General features: G+C 52.9%; 1 protein-coding gene across 1 annotated transcript in view; it reads left to right on the top strand.

The window, feature by feature from the left end:
- Positions 1 to 14,847, top strand: part of WWC1 (WW and C2 domain containing 1) — a 123,858-nt gene that overhangs the window by 92,410 nt on the left and 16,601 nt on the right. The window contains exons 12-17 of the mRNA XM_036424555.2: positions 941 to 1,049; positions 1,441 to 1,521; positions 2,907 to 2,993; positions 4,120 to 4,312; positions 9,439 to 9,591; positions 12,293 to 12,384. Of these exons, the coding sequence (XP_036280448.1) occupies positions 941 to 1,049; positions 1,441 to 1,521; positions 2,907 to 2,993; positions 4,120 to 4,312; positions 9,439 to 9,591; positions 12,293 to 12,384 (715 nt within the window). The remainder of the gene's footprint in view (positions 1 to 940; positions 1,050 to 1,440; positions 1,522 to 2,906; positions 2,994 to 4,119; positions 4,313 to 9,438; positions 9,592 to 12,292; positions 12,385 to 14,847) is intronic.

Genomic DNA, 14,847 nt, shown 5'->3' with positions numbered 1-14,847 from the left:
AGGTGGCTGCTTGCACCTCCCAGCTTCCCGCCACATCCCTTTCCCCAGCCTGCTCACCCCCAGTCTCCGGTCTGCCCCCACCCCACCCCTGGACATGTTTGAGGGTCCCCATTAAGGCCAGGGAGCTGAGCTGAGATAGGGTTGGAATGGGGCAGGCCACGTGGGAGAGCCAGTGCTTCCACCCTCCCCGCTCATCGCTTGCCCTTCCTGAGGGTAGGGATTCACCTGGAAGGCATGGGGGTGTCACCGCAGGAAGTACCGTGGTAATGGGTTTTGTAGAGCAATTTCCCCACCCAGTCTCTATGCTGCAAACGTCCCTATAATGTCAAGGTGAGTCTGCCCAACAGCCCCACAAGCTGAGTATTCTCCCCATTTTACAGATGAGGAATTGGGGCTTACAGATATTACATCTGTGTCCGTGTGTGTGTGTGTGTGTGTGTGTGTATGTGTGTGTATTTATTTTTTTTACTTCAGAGAACAAGGGAGGGAAGGAGGGAAAGAGAGAGAGAGAGAGAGAGAGAGAGAGAGAGAGAGAGAGAGAGAGAGAGAGAGAGAGAGAAAGAGAAATATCAATGATGAGAGATAATCACTGATTGGCTGTCTCCTGCACTCCCCCTACTGGGGAGTGAGCCTGCAACCCAGACATGTGACCTGACCAGGAACCAAAATGCGACCTCCTGGTTCATAGGTCAGTGCTCGATATCGTGAAGCAGTAAGTGGTGGAGCTGAGAGCCGTTTCACCCAGACGTCAAACCCAGAATCGGATGCTGCCCTTTCTTCACCCCAAAGCAAGGCAGCTCCTGGCTGTCGCATTCATAGGTGGCTGGAATCTGTCAGGGCCCTCTTAGGACAGAGGCTGGATGGATCGGAAGTGTGTGTGGCAGACAGTGCCCTGGTTCTGAGCCCCACCTTGCCACCCCTTTCCCACCTCTTCCTCCAGCTGTGAATCCGGCCCCGGGGTGTGGCCTCAAAGTGGCCTGCGTCTCTGCTGCCGTGTCAGATGAATCCGTGGCCGGGGACAGTGGCGTGTACGAGGCTTCCGTGCAGAGGTGGGTACTGAGTCCTGGGTCTCTGGGCACTGTGGTTCCGCAGACTCTGGGACCCCGAGATGTGTGGGAGGGACATGCCCCGGTGACCTCACCTTACCACCAGCAGCCAAAGATGCAGGCCGGGCAGCTCCTCCCAGGGCTGGGGCGCTTCCAATCTGGGAGAGCGCTGGTTTCATGGTCGCCATTAAGGGACGAAAGCCTAGGGGAGCACGTAGGAGAGAAAGGGGAGCCCCTTCAAGAGAGACCCGGAGCGATGGTGGGAAGGCAGGGTCTGCCGGGGGGCTGAGCAGACCTGCCAGCCTTTTCTCCACGAGGAGCGACCACACCTTCCCAGACAGAGCCCCGGTCACTGCGAGGGATTCTCACGCCTCTCTTCCCGCCTGCCTTCCAGGCTCGGTGCGGTGGAAGCCCCTGCTTTCGACGGCGAGGAGCCAGAAGCCGCGGGAGCGACACGGGTTCAGGTTGCCCTGCAGTGAGTAACGGGGAGGCAGACCGAGGATCGGCACAGGCTTCCTCCTCCTGGGCAGCTTCTTCCCAGCCTGCTGCCCAGGAGGAAGGCAGAGCAGCAGGACCTGCTGGCAGTGTGGCCTCCTCTTTAAAGGGGAACGCCTTTTCCCTGCTTCCCAGCACCCAGTTCACAGGAGAAAAAGGGGGCTGTGAAGGCCTTGTCACGCGCCCCGACTCACTGTGCGGGCCACAGCGCCCGTTCCTGAGCCCTCCCGCCTCTCGTTGCTGTGGCTTTTGTCGCAGCATCTCAGCCAGGTCTCAGCCATCCGGACCGACGTCACCCCTGGGGGCTGCAACCCAGATGGGTGGTTCTAGTTTGCTCTTGATGGGGGATGGCCTCCATTTTCTAATGTTTTTTTTTTTTTTTTAAGTTTGCCATGTTCACCAATTTTTTTTTCAAATGGTTTTCGAGAGAGGAAGGAAGAGAGAAACATTGATGTGAGAGAGAAACGTTAATCAGTTGCCTCCCGAATGTGGCCCAACCAGGGATCGAGCCCACAACCTGGGAATGTGCCCTGACCAGGAATCGGACCCACCACTGTTTGGTGTATGGGATGGCACTCGAACCAACTGAGCCGCACTGGCCAGGGCCTCAATATCTTTTTAGCAGATTTTTTTTAAATTGATTTTTTAGAGAGAGAGGAAGGGAGAGGGAGAGATAGAAACATCAATGTGAGAGCAAAACATGGAGCAATCCCCTGCCCCCCTGGTACCTCCTACAGGGGATCGAGCCTGCAACTCAGCCATGTGCCCTGAATGAGCATCAAACTGGCAGCCTTTCTCTGCAGGGTGTCAACACCCAGCCAACTGAGCTACACTCGCCAGGGCCTTGGTATATTTTTTTTTTATAAGAATTAATTGCCAATATTTAAATATCAGGAAACTTCATACAAACTTCTGACTTCCCTTTAAAGTTCAGACTGGTAGCTCCTGCAGAGCAGTGAAGCGCTGGCCTGTGCTGTCTGACTCCCCACAGTCTCCAGAGCTGCCGGCAGCCACGTCTGTGATTACTAAGAGAGGGACAGCCCAACCAGCCGGGCTCAGTGGTTGAGCATTGACCTATGATCCCATGAGGTCATGGTTCAATTCCCAGTCAGGACACATGCCCGGGTTGCGGACTCCATCTCCAGTGTGGTGCGTGCAGGAGACAGGCGATCAATGTTTCTCTCTCATCATTGATGTTTCTATCTCTCTCCCCCTCTCCCTTCTTCTCTGAAATCAATAAAAATATATTTAAAGAAAAGAAAGAGAGAGAGAGAGAGAGAGAGAGAGAGAGAGAGAGAGGGAGAGAGGGAGAGAGGGGGAGAGAGAGAGACAAATAGGTGCCCCATGCGCCCCTTTTCCTTGCAGGTATGACGAGAAGAGTAAGCAGTTTGCAATATTGATCGTCCAGCTGAGTAACCTCTCTGCTCTGCTGCTGCAGCAGGACCGGAAAGTGTGAGTATCTAGCTGCCAGGGCAGAGTGTGTGTCATCCTCTCCGCAGCCATCCCTGGGTCCCTCTCCTGCTCGGACCGCGGCCTCCGTAAACCCACTGCAGGCATTTCATGCCTGTGGCCATGATGTGAGGGGTCAGACAGGGAATGTGGACACAGGCATGGGGGCAAGCACGCCGGCTCTCCCGAGAAGCACTCTGGACCCTTCAGTTCCTTCACACGGACGCCCTGAGCACCTACCAGGTGCCAACACGAAGAACGGGCCAGTGAGCACATCCCCGCCCCTGTGAACTTGGCGCCTGGTGAAGAGGAAGGTCATGGCCCCTTCTGTCTGCTCTGAGCTCAGGCGCTCCCCGCAGAGAACCAGGCGTGCCGTTCTCCAGCGTCAGTGCCACCCTGTGCTTCTGTCGGGAAGGGTTTCCTTGAAATTGATCACCCGGCAAATACTTGCCCTCAGCCTGTTAGCTCCTCTCGTCGCAGAAGGTTTATGTTTCATTGAGCTCGTCTGTCCTCCTCTCACTACACCCTAAGCCTGGACGGCAGCAGCAGGCGCTCATGTTCCTGTGGTCTGCACCCAGCCAGCCACCGGGAAGGAGGGAGGCAGGAGGAGAGCCGGCCACGCAGAAGGAAGATGGGATGGCACACGGGGGTGGTTTTCTGTCTCATGCTCACCACGCAGCCCCGGGATGGGGGCCCTTCTGCACAGCTCATTGGTCCTCCCACAGCGGTATCTGGGCTCGAGAGCCTAAAAGCGAGCTGTCTGGGTCCAAGGGTAAATGCATCTGTGATTTTGCTCAGACAGCACGTTCCCCTCCGCGGGGGTTGTCACACTTTGCCTTCCTGCCAGCCGATGTAGGAGGGCCCCTCATGGTAAAAGCAGCCTCGGTCCTGCACGTGGACCTGTGCACGCTGCTGGCGCAGGCTCCCCTGCATTGAGGGACTAAGGACTTAGGGGATTCAGGGAAAGGAATGTTATCCTTAGGGGCCCTCTTTATCCTTCACACACCCCTGCAAGACAACCTGAGAAATGATGGCCGTTTACTTCGGCATTTGCAGCCCGCGGTTAACCCGCCACGTCAGGCCCAGACCTGGGCTGACCCGGCTCTCCTGCGTCTCTGTCTCCCTCTAGGAACATCCGCGTGGCCGTCCTCCCCTGCTCCGAAAGCACCACCTGCCTGTTCCGGACGCGGCCCCTGGACGCCTCGGACGCCCTCGTGTTCAATGAGGTGTTCTGGGTGTCCATGTCCTACCCAGCCCTTCACCAGAAGACCTTAAGAGTGGACGTCTGTACCACTGACCAGAGCCATCCCGAGGACTGCCTGGTGAGGGCTGTGTCTGTCTGTCCGTCTGTCCTCTGGGGAGTGGTGCACCGTGTTCTTCGGGGAGAAGGTCTGGAGGAAAGGCTGCGGGCTCAGCTGGGCTTCTGGGCAGGGACCTTTCCCTGGCAGGCAGCACCCTCAGACTTCTTGGGGGTGGGGAAGCTCCTTTCACAGGAGGAGGAGCGACAGACCCGAAAGCATTCTTTAAGTTGCCAGGACCTCGAAGATGACTAGCCACGTGCCATGCTTTACCGTGCGGCACGACAGGAGAACAAACGTACAGGGGCTCAGATCCCCCCTTCACTACTCGAAGTGTAGCTGGGTGACCCTGGGCAAGTTACTTAACCTTTCTGATCCTGGTTTCTCACCCATAAAATGCAAATAGTAATGCCTGCCTCATGCCCACTAGAAGAGTCAATAGAAGGATTGAAAGAGAGAGTTCTTTTTTCTTTTCTTTTTTAAATATATTTTATTGATTTTGTACAGAGAGGAAGAGAGAGAGATAGAGAGCTAGAAACATCGATGAGAGAGAGTCATCGATCAGCCGCCTCTTGCACACCCCCCACTGGGGATATGCCCGCAACCAAGGTACATGCCCTTGACCGGAATCGAACCCGGGACCCCTCAGTCCCCAAGCCGACGCTCTATCCATTGAGCCAAACCGGTCTCGGCTGAAAGAGAGAGTTCTTGTAAAGCACTTACTGAAGTGTCTGGCACACAGTAGGTTCTCCTTGGATGGCACACAGGAGGCTCTTGGATGGGGCCACTGCTAGTCCACTTCCTGGAGCAGAGCCCCTCCAACTTCCTCCTCTTCCTCCCTCTTCTCCTTCTCCCCCGCCCTCCTTCTCCTCCTTCTTCCCTCCTCCTCGTCCTCCCCCTCCTTTTTCTCTTCCTGCTCCTCCTCTTTCTCCTCTTCCTCCTCTCCTTCCCCCCATTGGCAGAAGTCAGGATCAGAGATGAAGTAGCCCCGGATACGTTTGTGTCCCAAGAAAGCCATTCCCTAGAGCCAGGCTGACCCAAGGACAGATAGACGTTGCTCAGTTTTCTCATCTGTAAAATGGGGCTTTGAAGCTAACTCGGGGGCTGCTGTAATGCACAAATGAGTTAAAACAAGTGACAGGCTTTGTGAACCCTGTGCCATTAGGAGTGCAGAGCATTTGAGTAACAACTCAGTGTGAGCACAATGGAGCCCAGACGTGGGCTTTATAGCTAGAGGGTAGTTCCACCCACTGCCATCTTCCTGGGAAGCTGTTGGCTGCTGGGGATGCAGTGAGAACCAGACGGACAGGAGCCAGCTTGGGTGGCTAGCAGTAAACCAGTGAGGAGAAATGCACTGTGATGAGGACCGTATGAGAGGTGATGGACTGAGGTAGCAAGCAGAGGACATGGGCAGGACAAAGGGGAAACATGGGTGTGTCCTCCTCTCTCATCCTAAGGACTTGAGGAGTGGCAGATGGCAGGCCTGCTCCTGGGCAGCTGGCTTCCTGCCCACCCTGGGAAGCCTCCTTGCTCTCATCCCTGACCCTGACGTGCTTGTGCTGTGAAACCCTGGACTGCCCGGGGACCTGGGGGCCGCAGCTTTGGAAAGTTGGCCCTGAGGCTGTCCCCAGCCCTGAGCTTCCCCGTGCAGCGCCGAGTTCCCTATGACAGACAGTTCATCTCTCAGTCTCGGCTTCCTTATTTGACAGGTGGCTCTCTGGGGGTCAAATGAGGTGCTAAAGCCGTGCTCCCCAAACTGGTGAGACGCACGCACGGCTTACCCGGGGCTCTGGTTAGAATGCAGAGTCTGCTTCAGCAAGTCTGCAATGGGGTCCGGGGTTCTGCTTTTTTTTTTTCCAATTCTTTTTAAAAAAATATATTTTATTGACTTTTTTACAGAGAGGAAGAGAGAGGGATAGAGAGCTAGAAACATCAATGAGAGAGAAACATCCATCAGCTGCCTCCTGCACACACCCCCACTGGGGATGTGCCTGCAACCAAGGTACATGCCCTTAACGAGAATCGAACCTGGGACCTTTCAGTCCGCAGGCCGACGCTCTATCCACTGAGCCAAACCAGTTTCGGCGGTTCTGCATTTTTGACACGCCCCCCAGGAGATGCTGGCACTGCTGGTGCCTACAGCAAGGATGCAGAGCGGTGAAGCGTCTGCCCTGGATGCTGGTTCCTGCCCCTTCTCAGCTGGGTACCTAACTGCACCTGCCGTTGTCATCATTCCACACAGTTCTGCAATAGCTAGCATTTATGTGGTGGGCTAAGTTCCTGACATGTATTCTCTCTATTGATTCTCTTATAAAATAGGTTCTGTTATACCAGTGAGGAGACTGAGGCACAACAAGGAGAAAGGACTTGCTCAAGGTCACACAGTCAGGAGGCGGCAGGTGCAGAGTTAGAACCCAGGCAGGTCCGACTCTGCAGCTCCCCCAGGTCAGCCCCTCGGGGTGTCTTTAGCCCCGGCACCACGCTCCCCGGAGCTCACAGGTGGGGACGGTGACCGGAGGGTGTGGCAGGCGTGGAGGATGCTAAATGACAGCAGAGCTTTTCCAAAACTGCCCCCCTCTTCCCCCCAGCCTAGCGTTCCCGCAGCCCTGGCCATGCCTAGATGAGCAGAAACGCAGTCCTGTTTTCTTCTCCTAATTGGACGCCTTTTATTCCTCCTCCCTAATTGATGTCTGGCCAGTGCTGGTTGCCATGGCAGCAGCCAAGCACTCATCCCACCGTGGCCTGTCTCGCTCCTCGGCCAATGAGAGCCCTGTTTCTCCGTGTGCTGTGGGGAGATGGAGTGTCAGGCTGTCGCGTTTTGGTGGCTGGAGGAGGCGAGGAAGCGAGACACAGGGGGAGCGGGCTGTCTGCTTTCCCGCAGAGGCCCCCGCACGGCTGCATGGGCAGAGTCGGAGCCATCTCACCTGCCAGGCCATGGCAGTGCCCATCCTGAGTGTGTCAGTGTGTCTAGCACTGGGCTAAGAACTGCGTGTGCAATGCCTCACTTCATCCTCACGGCAGCCCTGGGAGGGAGTGTCAGGATTACCGCTGTTTGACAGATAAGGGATCACGGCTAAGTAACTTCCCCGGACCATGCAGTGAGTGTGGGTGTGAACACAGACCCGACATCTACTTCTCACAGGGTCACTGTGCGGGTCTCATGTCCCCAGACCCAGCTTAGGGGTTTGGAGGAGTGTGTGGCCTGCCTTCCCCAATATCGCAGGCCACAGCCCTAACAGATGCTATCGTGTGGCATCACGGGTCTCAGGATGTCCAGTGGGGCCCTGGTCGCCACTCCCGACCACTGAGCTCAGCGCAGTGGCTTCCCGCCTTTCTCACCTTGCCCGGGTGGCACAGTCCCAGGCCTGCCGAAGTGTTCTCTCTCCACCTGCACAACCGGAGCAGCACACGGCTGTGCTGGGCGGCGTCACGTTAACATCGCATCTTGAGGCTCCCATGAGCCCTGATGCTGCTCAGTACTATTCTCGTCTCCGCAGACTCTTGGTTCCAATAATTACAGGCTGTTGCTGTTCCTTGTGGCGAAGCCCCTCCCCCAGAGGTCAGCAAACTCATTAGTCAGCAGAGCAGCAAACTGTGGCTCGGGAACCATATGTGGCTCGCAAGCCACTGTTTGCTGACCACTGCCACAGACAGTTCTCTCCCTGCTCCTCCCAGTGCTGAGTTCTTGCCCTCTCTCCTCCAGCCTCCAGCAGCTCTGTCCCCGCCCTCCGCCCAGGCCCTGGCTTCACTCATTGAGAGGTCAAGAAGGATCCGCAACTCCCACCCCCTTTGGCTGGTCTCATGGGTCCTGCCATTTCTCCTGGTTCTGAGGATGGGCGCTCCCCACCCCATTCTCCCTCAGGGACAGCACACCCACTGGGATTCTGCTCTCGCCTGTCTTCCGGTCTGCCGCCTCCACTGCATCTGGCCGGTCAATGAAGCAGCATGCTATTATTTCTCCTATGCTTCACAAAACCTTTTTTTTTTTCACCCCATTTCTGCCTGCTCCTGTTATCTTGGCCTTCAGCCCCAAGGCTTGCTCCAGCCTTCCCGTGCCCTTGAATACTCCTACAAGCTCTCCGCTCCAGGCCTTTGCACTTGCTATCTCTTCTCCGAAATATTGATGGACGAGGCTCACTCCCTTGCCTCACTCTGGGCTTGACCCACGTGCCACTCACCTCAGTGAGGTCTTTATTTTTTTAATATATTTTTATTAATTTCAGAGAGGAAGGTGAGAGGGAGAAAGATGGATAGAAACATCAGTGATGAAAATCATTGATTGGCTGCCTCCTTCACGCCCCCTACTGGATCGAGCTTGCAATCCAGGCATGTGCCCTTGACCAGAATCGAACCTGGGACCCTTCAGTCCGCAGGCTAATGCTCTATCCACTGAGCCAAACCAGCTAGGGCTCAGTGAGGTCTTTTTGCCACGCTCCACTCTTAGCCCCTCCTATCCTCTCCCCCTGTATTATTCTCCCCGCAAATTTTCATCACCTGACATTTGTCTATAGCACAGATTTTAGGGTACGTGTCATTTTCACATTTTATCATCTCTGAAGGCAAGATGTAATTTATACTAGATGGTGGTTTCTCTCTCTGTGAGGTTATATTCCGTTAATTTGTTGTAGTTCGTTTTATTCTTAGGGGACCCCTTTACATGATTCAAAGAAAATTTATTTAGAAGGGTTTACTGTAGAGAAATCCTCCTCTCCATCCTGTCCACCCCAGTCCCACCACCTACTATATAGGTAACCACATGCACTGGCTTCTTTTCTCTCTCTCCATTACTTCTCGCTGTCCATAGGATCATGTGATCATGTCCACTCCCCTTTGCACCTCAGATATTTCTTACAGGCAATGTGGCACACTATATATTCTGTTCTGCCTTATCCTGTTTTTCCCTCTAACAATCTAGCCTGGGGATCTCTCCATTTCAGTACCTACAGATAAACATTTAATAAACTTTTGGCAAATGAGTGAACCAGTGAATGGATGATTAGTGAATGCGTGATTGTTGGAAGTGATTAACAACTGACCCTCTGTTCCGGAAGCTTCTGTCCCACCTGGAGTGATGTTTTCCTTACAGGAACCAAGTTCCCTACATCTCCTTGTCAGCCCTTCTCCTAACTCTCCCTTTTCCCTTTGCACAGGGAGGCGCCCAGATCAGCCTGGCTGAGGTGTGCCGGTCTGGGGAGAGGTCGACTCGCTGGTACAACCTCCTGAGCTACAAATACTTGAAGCAACAGAGCAGGGAGCCCAAGCCAGGGGCAGCCCGGGCCCCCACCCCCGGGCCTGAGAGCACGGTGAGCCTGGGGGGGGGGGGCCCTCTGGTATGTGCAGCCCTGGAGACAGTGGCCTCTCCCAGGAGGGGGAAGCAGGGGGAGGGGACAGGGTGGGAGAGACCTCCCAACCTGCAGCTTTCTCTTTCTTCCTTCCTGATGGTGCCCTCCCCATCTGTGCTTTCCTTACCCTGACACAACTTGTGTGATGAAAACCTCCATTAGTGGCATTTTAAAAATGAATTGGGGAAGAAAAGAAAAAACTAGAAGGTACAAAATTAGCCTTTATTGAGACCCTACTATGTGCCTGGAGGGAAACCATGGGAAGAATAGCCAGGAGACCTGGGTGAGGAGTTTCCCTCTCTCTCTCTCTCTCTCTCTCTCTCTCTCTCTCTCTCTCTCTCTCTCTCTCTCTCTCTCTCTCTCTCTCAGTATATTTTTATTGATTATAGAGAGGAAGGGAAACGGGGAGAGGACAGAAACATCCATGATGAGAGAGAACCATTGATGAGCTGCCTCCTGCACACCCCACATGGGGGATCAAGCCCGCAACCCAGGCACGTGTCCTGACTGGGGAATTGAACCTGACCTCCTGGTTCATAGGTTGACGCTCAACCACTGAGTCACACTGGCTGAGCTAGAGTCTGGGGCTTTCTTAGTTGGGTGATGTTCTTAGTTGGGTGATGGTTATCAGTCATTTCACCTGTCAGCTTCTACACATGTGATCTGGGTCGGAAAAGGCTGTTAGGAAGCTTTGAAGAAGTACCTGTAAAGAGCGCTTGATCCATGATGTCTGTTTTGTTACTACTTTTTCCTGAAAAATCTTACATTTGCCTTTTTTTTTTTAAATTAAAAAATATGTATGTTTGCCGAAACGGGTTTGGCTCAGTGGATAGAGCATCCGCCTGTGGACTGAAGTGACCCGGGTTCAATTTCGGTCAAGGGCATGTACCTTGGTTGTGGGCACATCCCCGGTAGGGGGTGTGCAGGAGGCAGCTGGTCAATGTTTCTCTCTCATCGACGTTTCTAGCTCTCTATCCCTCTCTCTTCCTCTCTGTAAAAAATCAATAAAATCTATTTTTTAAAAATATGTATGTTCATTTTAGTGCAGTACACTTTAACCTACAAACTCTTTCCTGAACTAGGAAAGCCACATCTGCTGGTCACATAGACTGGCCAGGGCTCTGTTGAGCAATGAAGTTGCCCTTGAACACAGAGTGGTGCCATGTATGGGGTCCTAATAGGGTCCCCGAGAGCACGTTAGGATTCTGTAATGCTTCTCCCTTCCATCGGGAGTTGGCTCCTTTGGGCGGCCACTGCCTAGAATTCCAGTGGACGGGATGGGCTAGGTCACCCAGGTGAGGAGAAAAGTCAGAATTAAATCTATTTACCACTCCTCTTCCTCCTCATTTTTCATCATCATCATTTTCTGTACTTCCTTTTTTGTCAGGCACTGTCCTGGTTATGTACAGTTTCCCAAGAAAAGGTTACGTAAGTTCAGAAAGGTTACCTAAGGACAAACATCTAACAGGCAACAAAGCTGTATCACAAACCCCAAACATAAGCTGTCTCTCGCACTCCAAACACGTGACCCTGAGCTGGCAAAGGTCTTCACAAAAAGACCCCTCTGCTTTCTCGAGCCTTTTCTTGGATAAGTCACAGGAACCTGAGGCACATTCGTTTTTCTCTTACCCTTTCCTCAGGGGAGTCATCATCCTCTCTCCCAGCCAGGATGCTTGCAAAGGCTCAGTTAGATGCCACGTGGTAGACTGATTTTAGTTCCTCTTTCCTTCGCCAAAAGACAATCTGGCTTTGTACTACCAAGCATATCTGCAATTAACCTTGTGCCCAGAAAAGGCCAGTTTTGCTTTGCTGTTAGCAGCCACTTCCTGAGTGGCATTTATGAGCGAGGTACTCTTGTGTACCGTATGCATATAATCTTCATAACAACCCTTTATCACAGGTTGTTAGGAAACTGAGTCTGAAAGGGGTTAAATAATTCCTTTAACTCACACCAGCTTTTTCACTGTAGATACCAGTCAGTATAGCTGTTCTTCCTCCAGGAAGCCTTCCCTGCATGCACCCCCCCCCCCCCCCATGCTGACTTTGCCCTTGCTTCTCTCTTCCCAACCATCCATCCTTAATGTCTGCCATGGTCCCTATCCTATTGCCTGTAAGTGATGGCTCCTGGGATGGTCTCCCTGACATTACTGCCACCTCCTTACAACCAGAGGCCTATAATTCTGTCTCCCTCTACTGAACGAGGCTGTCTTCTAAAACTGTCCACACGCAGGGTTATTTGCAGGAGAACTCCAGGGAGAAGGGCCAAGCACTGCACTTCCAATGTACGTGACCTTGGGGGCAAGCTGTGGACCCACTTGGTGCACTGGGAGGGCCACACACAGAGAAGCTACATTCTTTTTTTTTCTTTTTTTAAATATATTTTATTGATTTTTTACAGAGAGGAAGAGAGGGATAGAGAGTTAGAAACATCGATGAGAGAGAATCATCCATCAGCTGCCTCTTGCACACCCCCTACTGGCGATGTGCCCACAACTCGGGTACATGCCCTTGACCGGAATCGAACCGGGACCTTTCAGTCCATCGGCTGACGCTCTATCCACTGAGCCAAACCGGTTTCAGCATGAGAAGCTCCAATTCTTGCCAGGAGGGGCGGCATCCACAGGGTGTCAGGGAACCAACCCATTGGCCTTTGTCTCCGCAGGACGCCGTGTCCGCTCTGCTGGAACAGACCGCGGTGGAGCTGGAGAAGAGGCAGACGGGAAGGAGCAGCACCCAGGACCTGGGAGACAGCTGGTAAGCAAGGGTGCCCTTGGGCCTCGGGCACTGATCTGGCTTGAGCATGGGCCCAGCGATGAACTCCCTGAAGGCGGGCACCACCCAGAGAAGTGTTCCCCCCAGAAAACTCTCTTCCTCGTGGGCTCTGCACAGGCAGCGAGGTGGTATGTGGTCTGGTGCTCGGTTCCAAAATCCCGTCCGGATTTGTCATTTGTGTTCTATGAAGCAGTCATGCTAGTTCACATCTCTTATTATTAATTGGTCTTGAAACGCTTACATTGACTTTGGTTTAAAAATTTTTAAGCTTTTTTTCCACTGTCCGTAGAAAATAAGTATAATTTGGAGGCTTTTCAGTAAAGAACTGCATTCGACTACAAGGAACAGAGCAGAAATAACGGCTTAAACAGACAGTTTATTTCTTTGTTATGGGAGCAGGCAATCCTGGGCTCATCTGTTAGCTGCAGGGTGCTCCTGGGAACCCAGGCCTTCTCTCACGCTGCTCCGCTGCCCTCGCTGTGGGCCCTCTGACATGGAGGCTGTTTTATAGCCCACAGTGGCTGCTGAGCCACGAGCCATCAGGCAGGAAAGAGGACGAAAGAGTGCCCTGTGCCTTTTAACCATAGAGCACTCCTGAAAGCCAGTTGGCCTATCGAAATGCAAGGGACGCTGGGAAACGAGGTCTGTTCGGTTGGGTACAAAAATCTGGGTTCTGTTACTAAGGCAGAAAGTGGGAGTGGACACGGAGGAGGCCAAGTCTGCCTCAGAAGGTGACCGTGCAGAATTAAATGTAATGAAAAGAAAACAAGAGTATTGGAGTGTAGCTAGATGCTTTGCTGGCTACGGCTTTAAGCCGGAAGTCATTCCTCCCCGTGGTACGAAGGAGGCCTGGTCAGTGTTTCAGCTGGCGTGGGGACGGAGAGCAAAGTGGAGACAGCTGTCTCATTGTGCAGCTCAGGGCCCTTTAATCCCTTGTAACCAGACAGAAAGGTCTCTCCCACCTTAAGCAACAGTGATGTAGGCAAGGGCTCAACTCTCAGCTTCATCGTTTTTTTGTGTAACCTTGGGCAAAGCATTTTTACCTTTGTTTAATTCTTACCTGAGGATATGTTGAGAGAGAAACATGCCTAGGTTGCAGGCTCGATTCCCAGTAGGGGGCGTGCAGGAGGCAGCGAATCAATGATTCTCTCTCATCATTAAGGTTTCTTTTTTTTTTTTTTTAATATATTTTATTGATTTTTTACAGAGAAGAGAAGAGAGGGATAGAGAGCTAGAAACGTCGATGAGAGAGAAACATCGACCAGCTGCCTCTTGCACACCCCCTACTGGGGATGTGCCCGCAACCAATGTACAATACATGCCCTTGACTGGAATCGAACCTGGAACCTTTCAGTCCGCAGACCAACGCTCTACCACTGAGCCAAACCGGTTTCGGCATCATCATTAAGGTTTCTGACTCTCTCTCTCCCTCTCCCTACCTCTCTGAAATCAATAAAAAACATATTAAAAAATAAACAAAACATAGCCATTATGCATGATAAACACAACACACAGGCGGCCCTCCATGCCTCTTCTCTATTTTTCTGTTTCACCCCAAATTATACATTTGCTCTCAGAAGGAGTCTGCTTTCGATCTGTTACTCCAGGACTCACACGTTTTCTGGAAAGGGCAAATCATAAGTGCCTGCTTTATGGGCCGTACGGGGTCTGCTGGTCTGCTCAGCTCGGCCGTCTCACTGTGAAAGCAGCCAGAGATGGCACGTGCGGCAGCCTCCATATTCCCGTCACCGAAACTTTGAATGTGGCCACTGACATTCGCACGTCACAGCGTTTGCACATCATGAAATAGCACCCTTCCAATTTATTTTTCATTTAAAAATATGAAAACCATTCATAGCGTGGACAGTCCAGAACAGGCTGGATCGGGCCCTCAGTCTGACCGCTCTCATAGTCTCCTTTGCTGTCCTCCATGTCAGGAAGGGCATGGCAAGGTTCCTGAATTTTTTTAATGTTCATTTGTTTATGTTAGGGTTCTCTCTAAACTGTCCCAATTCCTCTCTCAACCTCTCCCACTCCCCCTCTTCACCCTCCTTCCCAGTCCCTTCTCCTCTGTCTCCTCGCACCTCCCTGACTCCATTCTTCTCTCTCTCTCTCTCTCTCTCTCTCTCTCTCTCTCTCTCTCTCTCTCTCTCTCTCTCTCTCTCTCTCTCTCTCTCTCTCTCTCTCTCCCCCCCCCCCCCCCTCTCTCTCAGGCTGCTAGGCTGGGCTGGGATCCACACAGGCAGAAGTCTGATGCCGGAAATAGGCCTAGGACCTGCCTTCCAAAACCCTGGCGCAGGATCACTGGTTTTCCCCAAATTCCAAGCTTGCATTGAGACTTTTCACTCCATTGCCTAGCAACCGCCTTCTGTTCTCTCTCCCTTTGTGGCCCCTCTCTCCCCACCCCTGGCCATTCAGCCTTCCCGAGACACTGACTTACAAAGA

Source organism: Pipistrellus kuhlii, unplaced genomic scaffold (assembly GCF_014108245.1).
Source record: "Pipistrellus kuhlii isolate mPipKuh1 unplaced genomic scaffold, mPipKuh1.p scaffold_m20_p_8, whole genome shotgun sequence".
Classification (NCBI taxonomy): domain Eukaryota; kingdom Metazoa; phylum Chordata; class Mammalia; order Chiroptera; family Vespertilionidae; genus Pipistrellus; species Pipistrellus kuhlii.
Note: the sequence above shows the minus strand (reverse complement) of the source record. Positions and strands in the feature narration are given on the sequence as shown.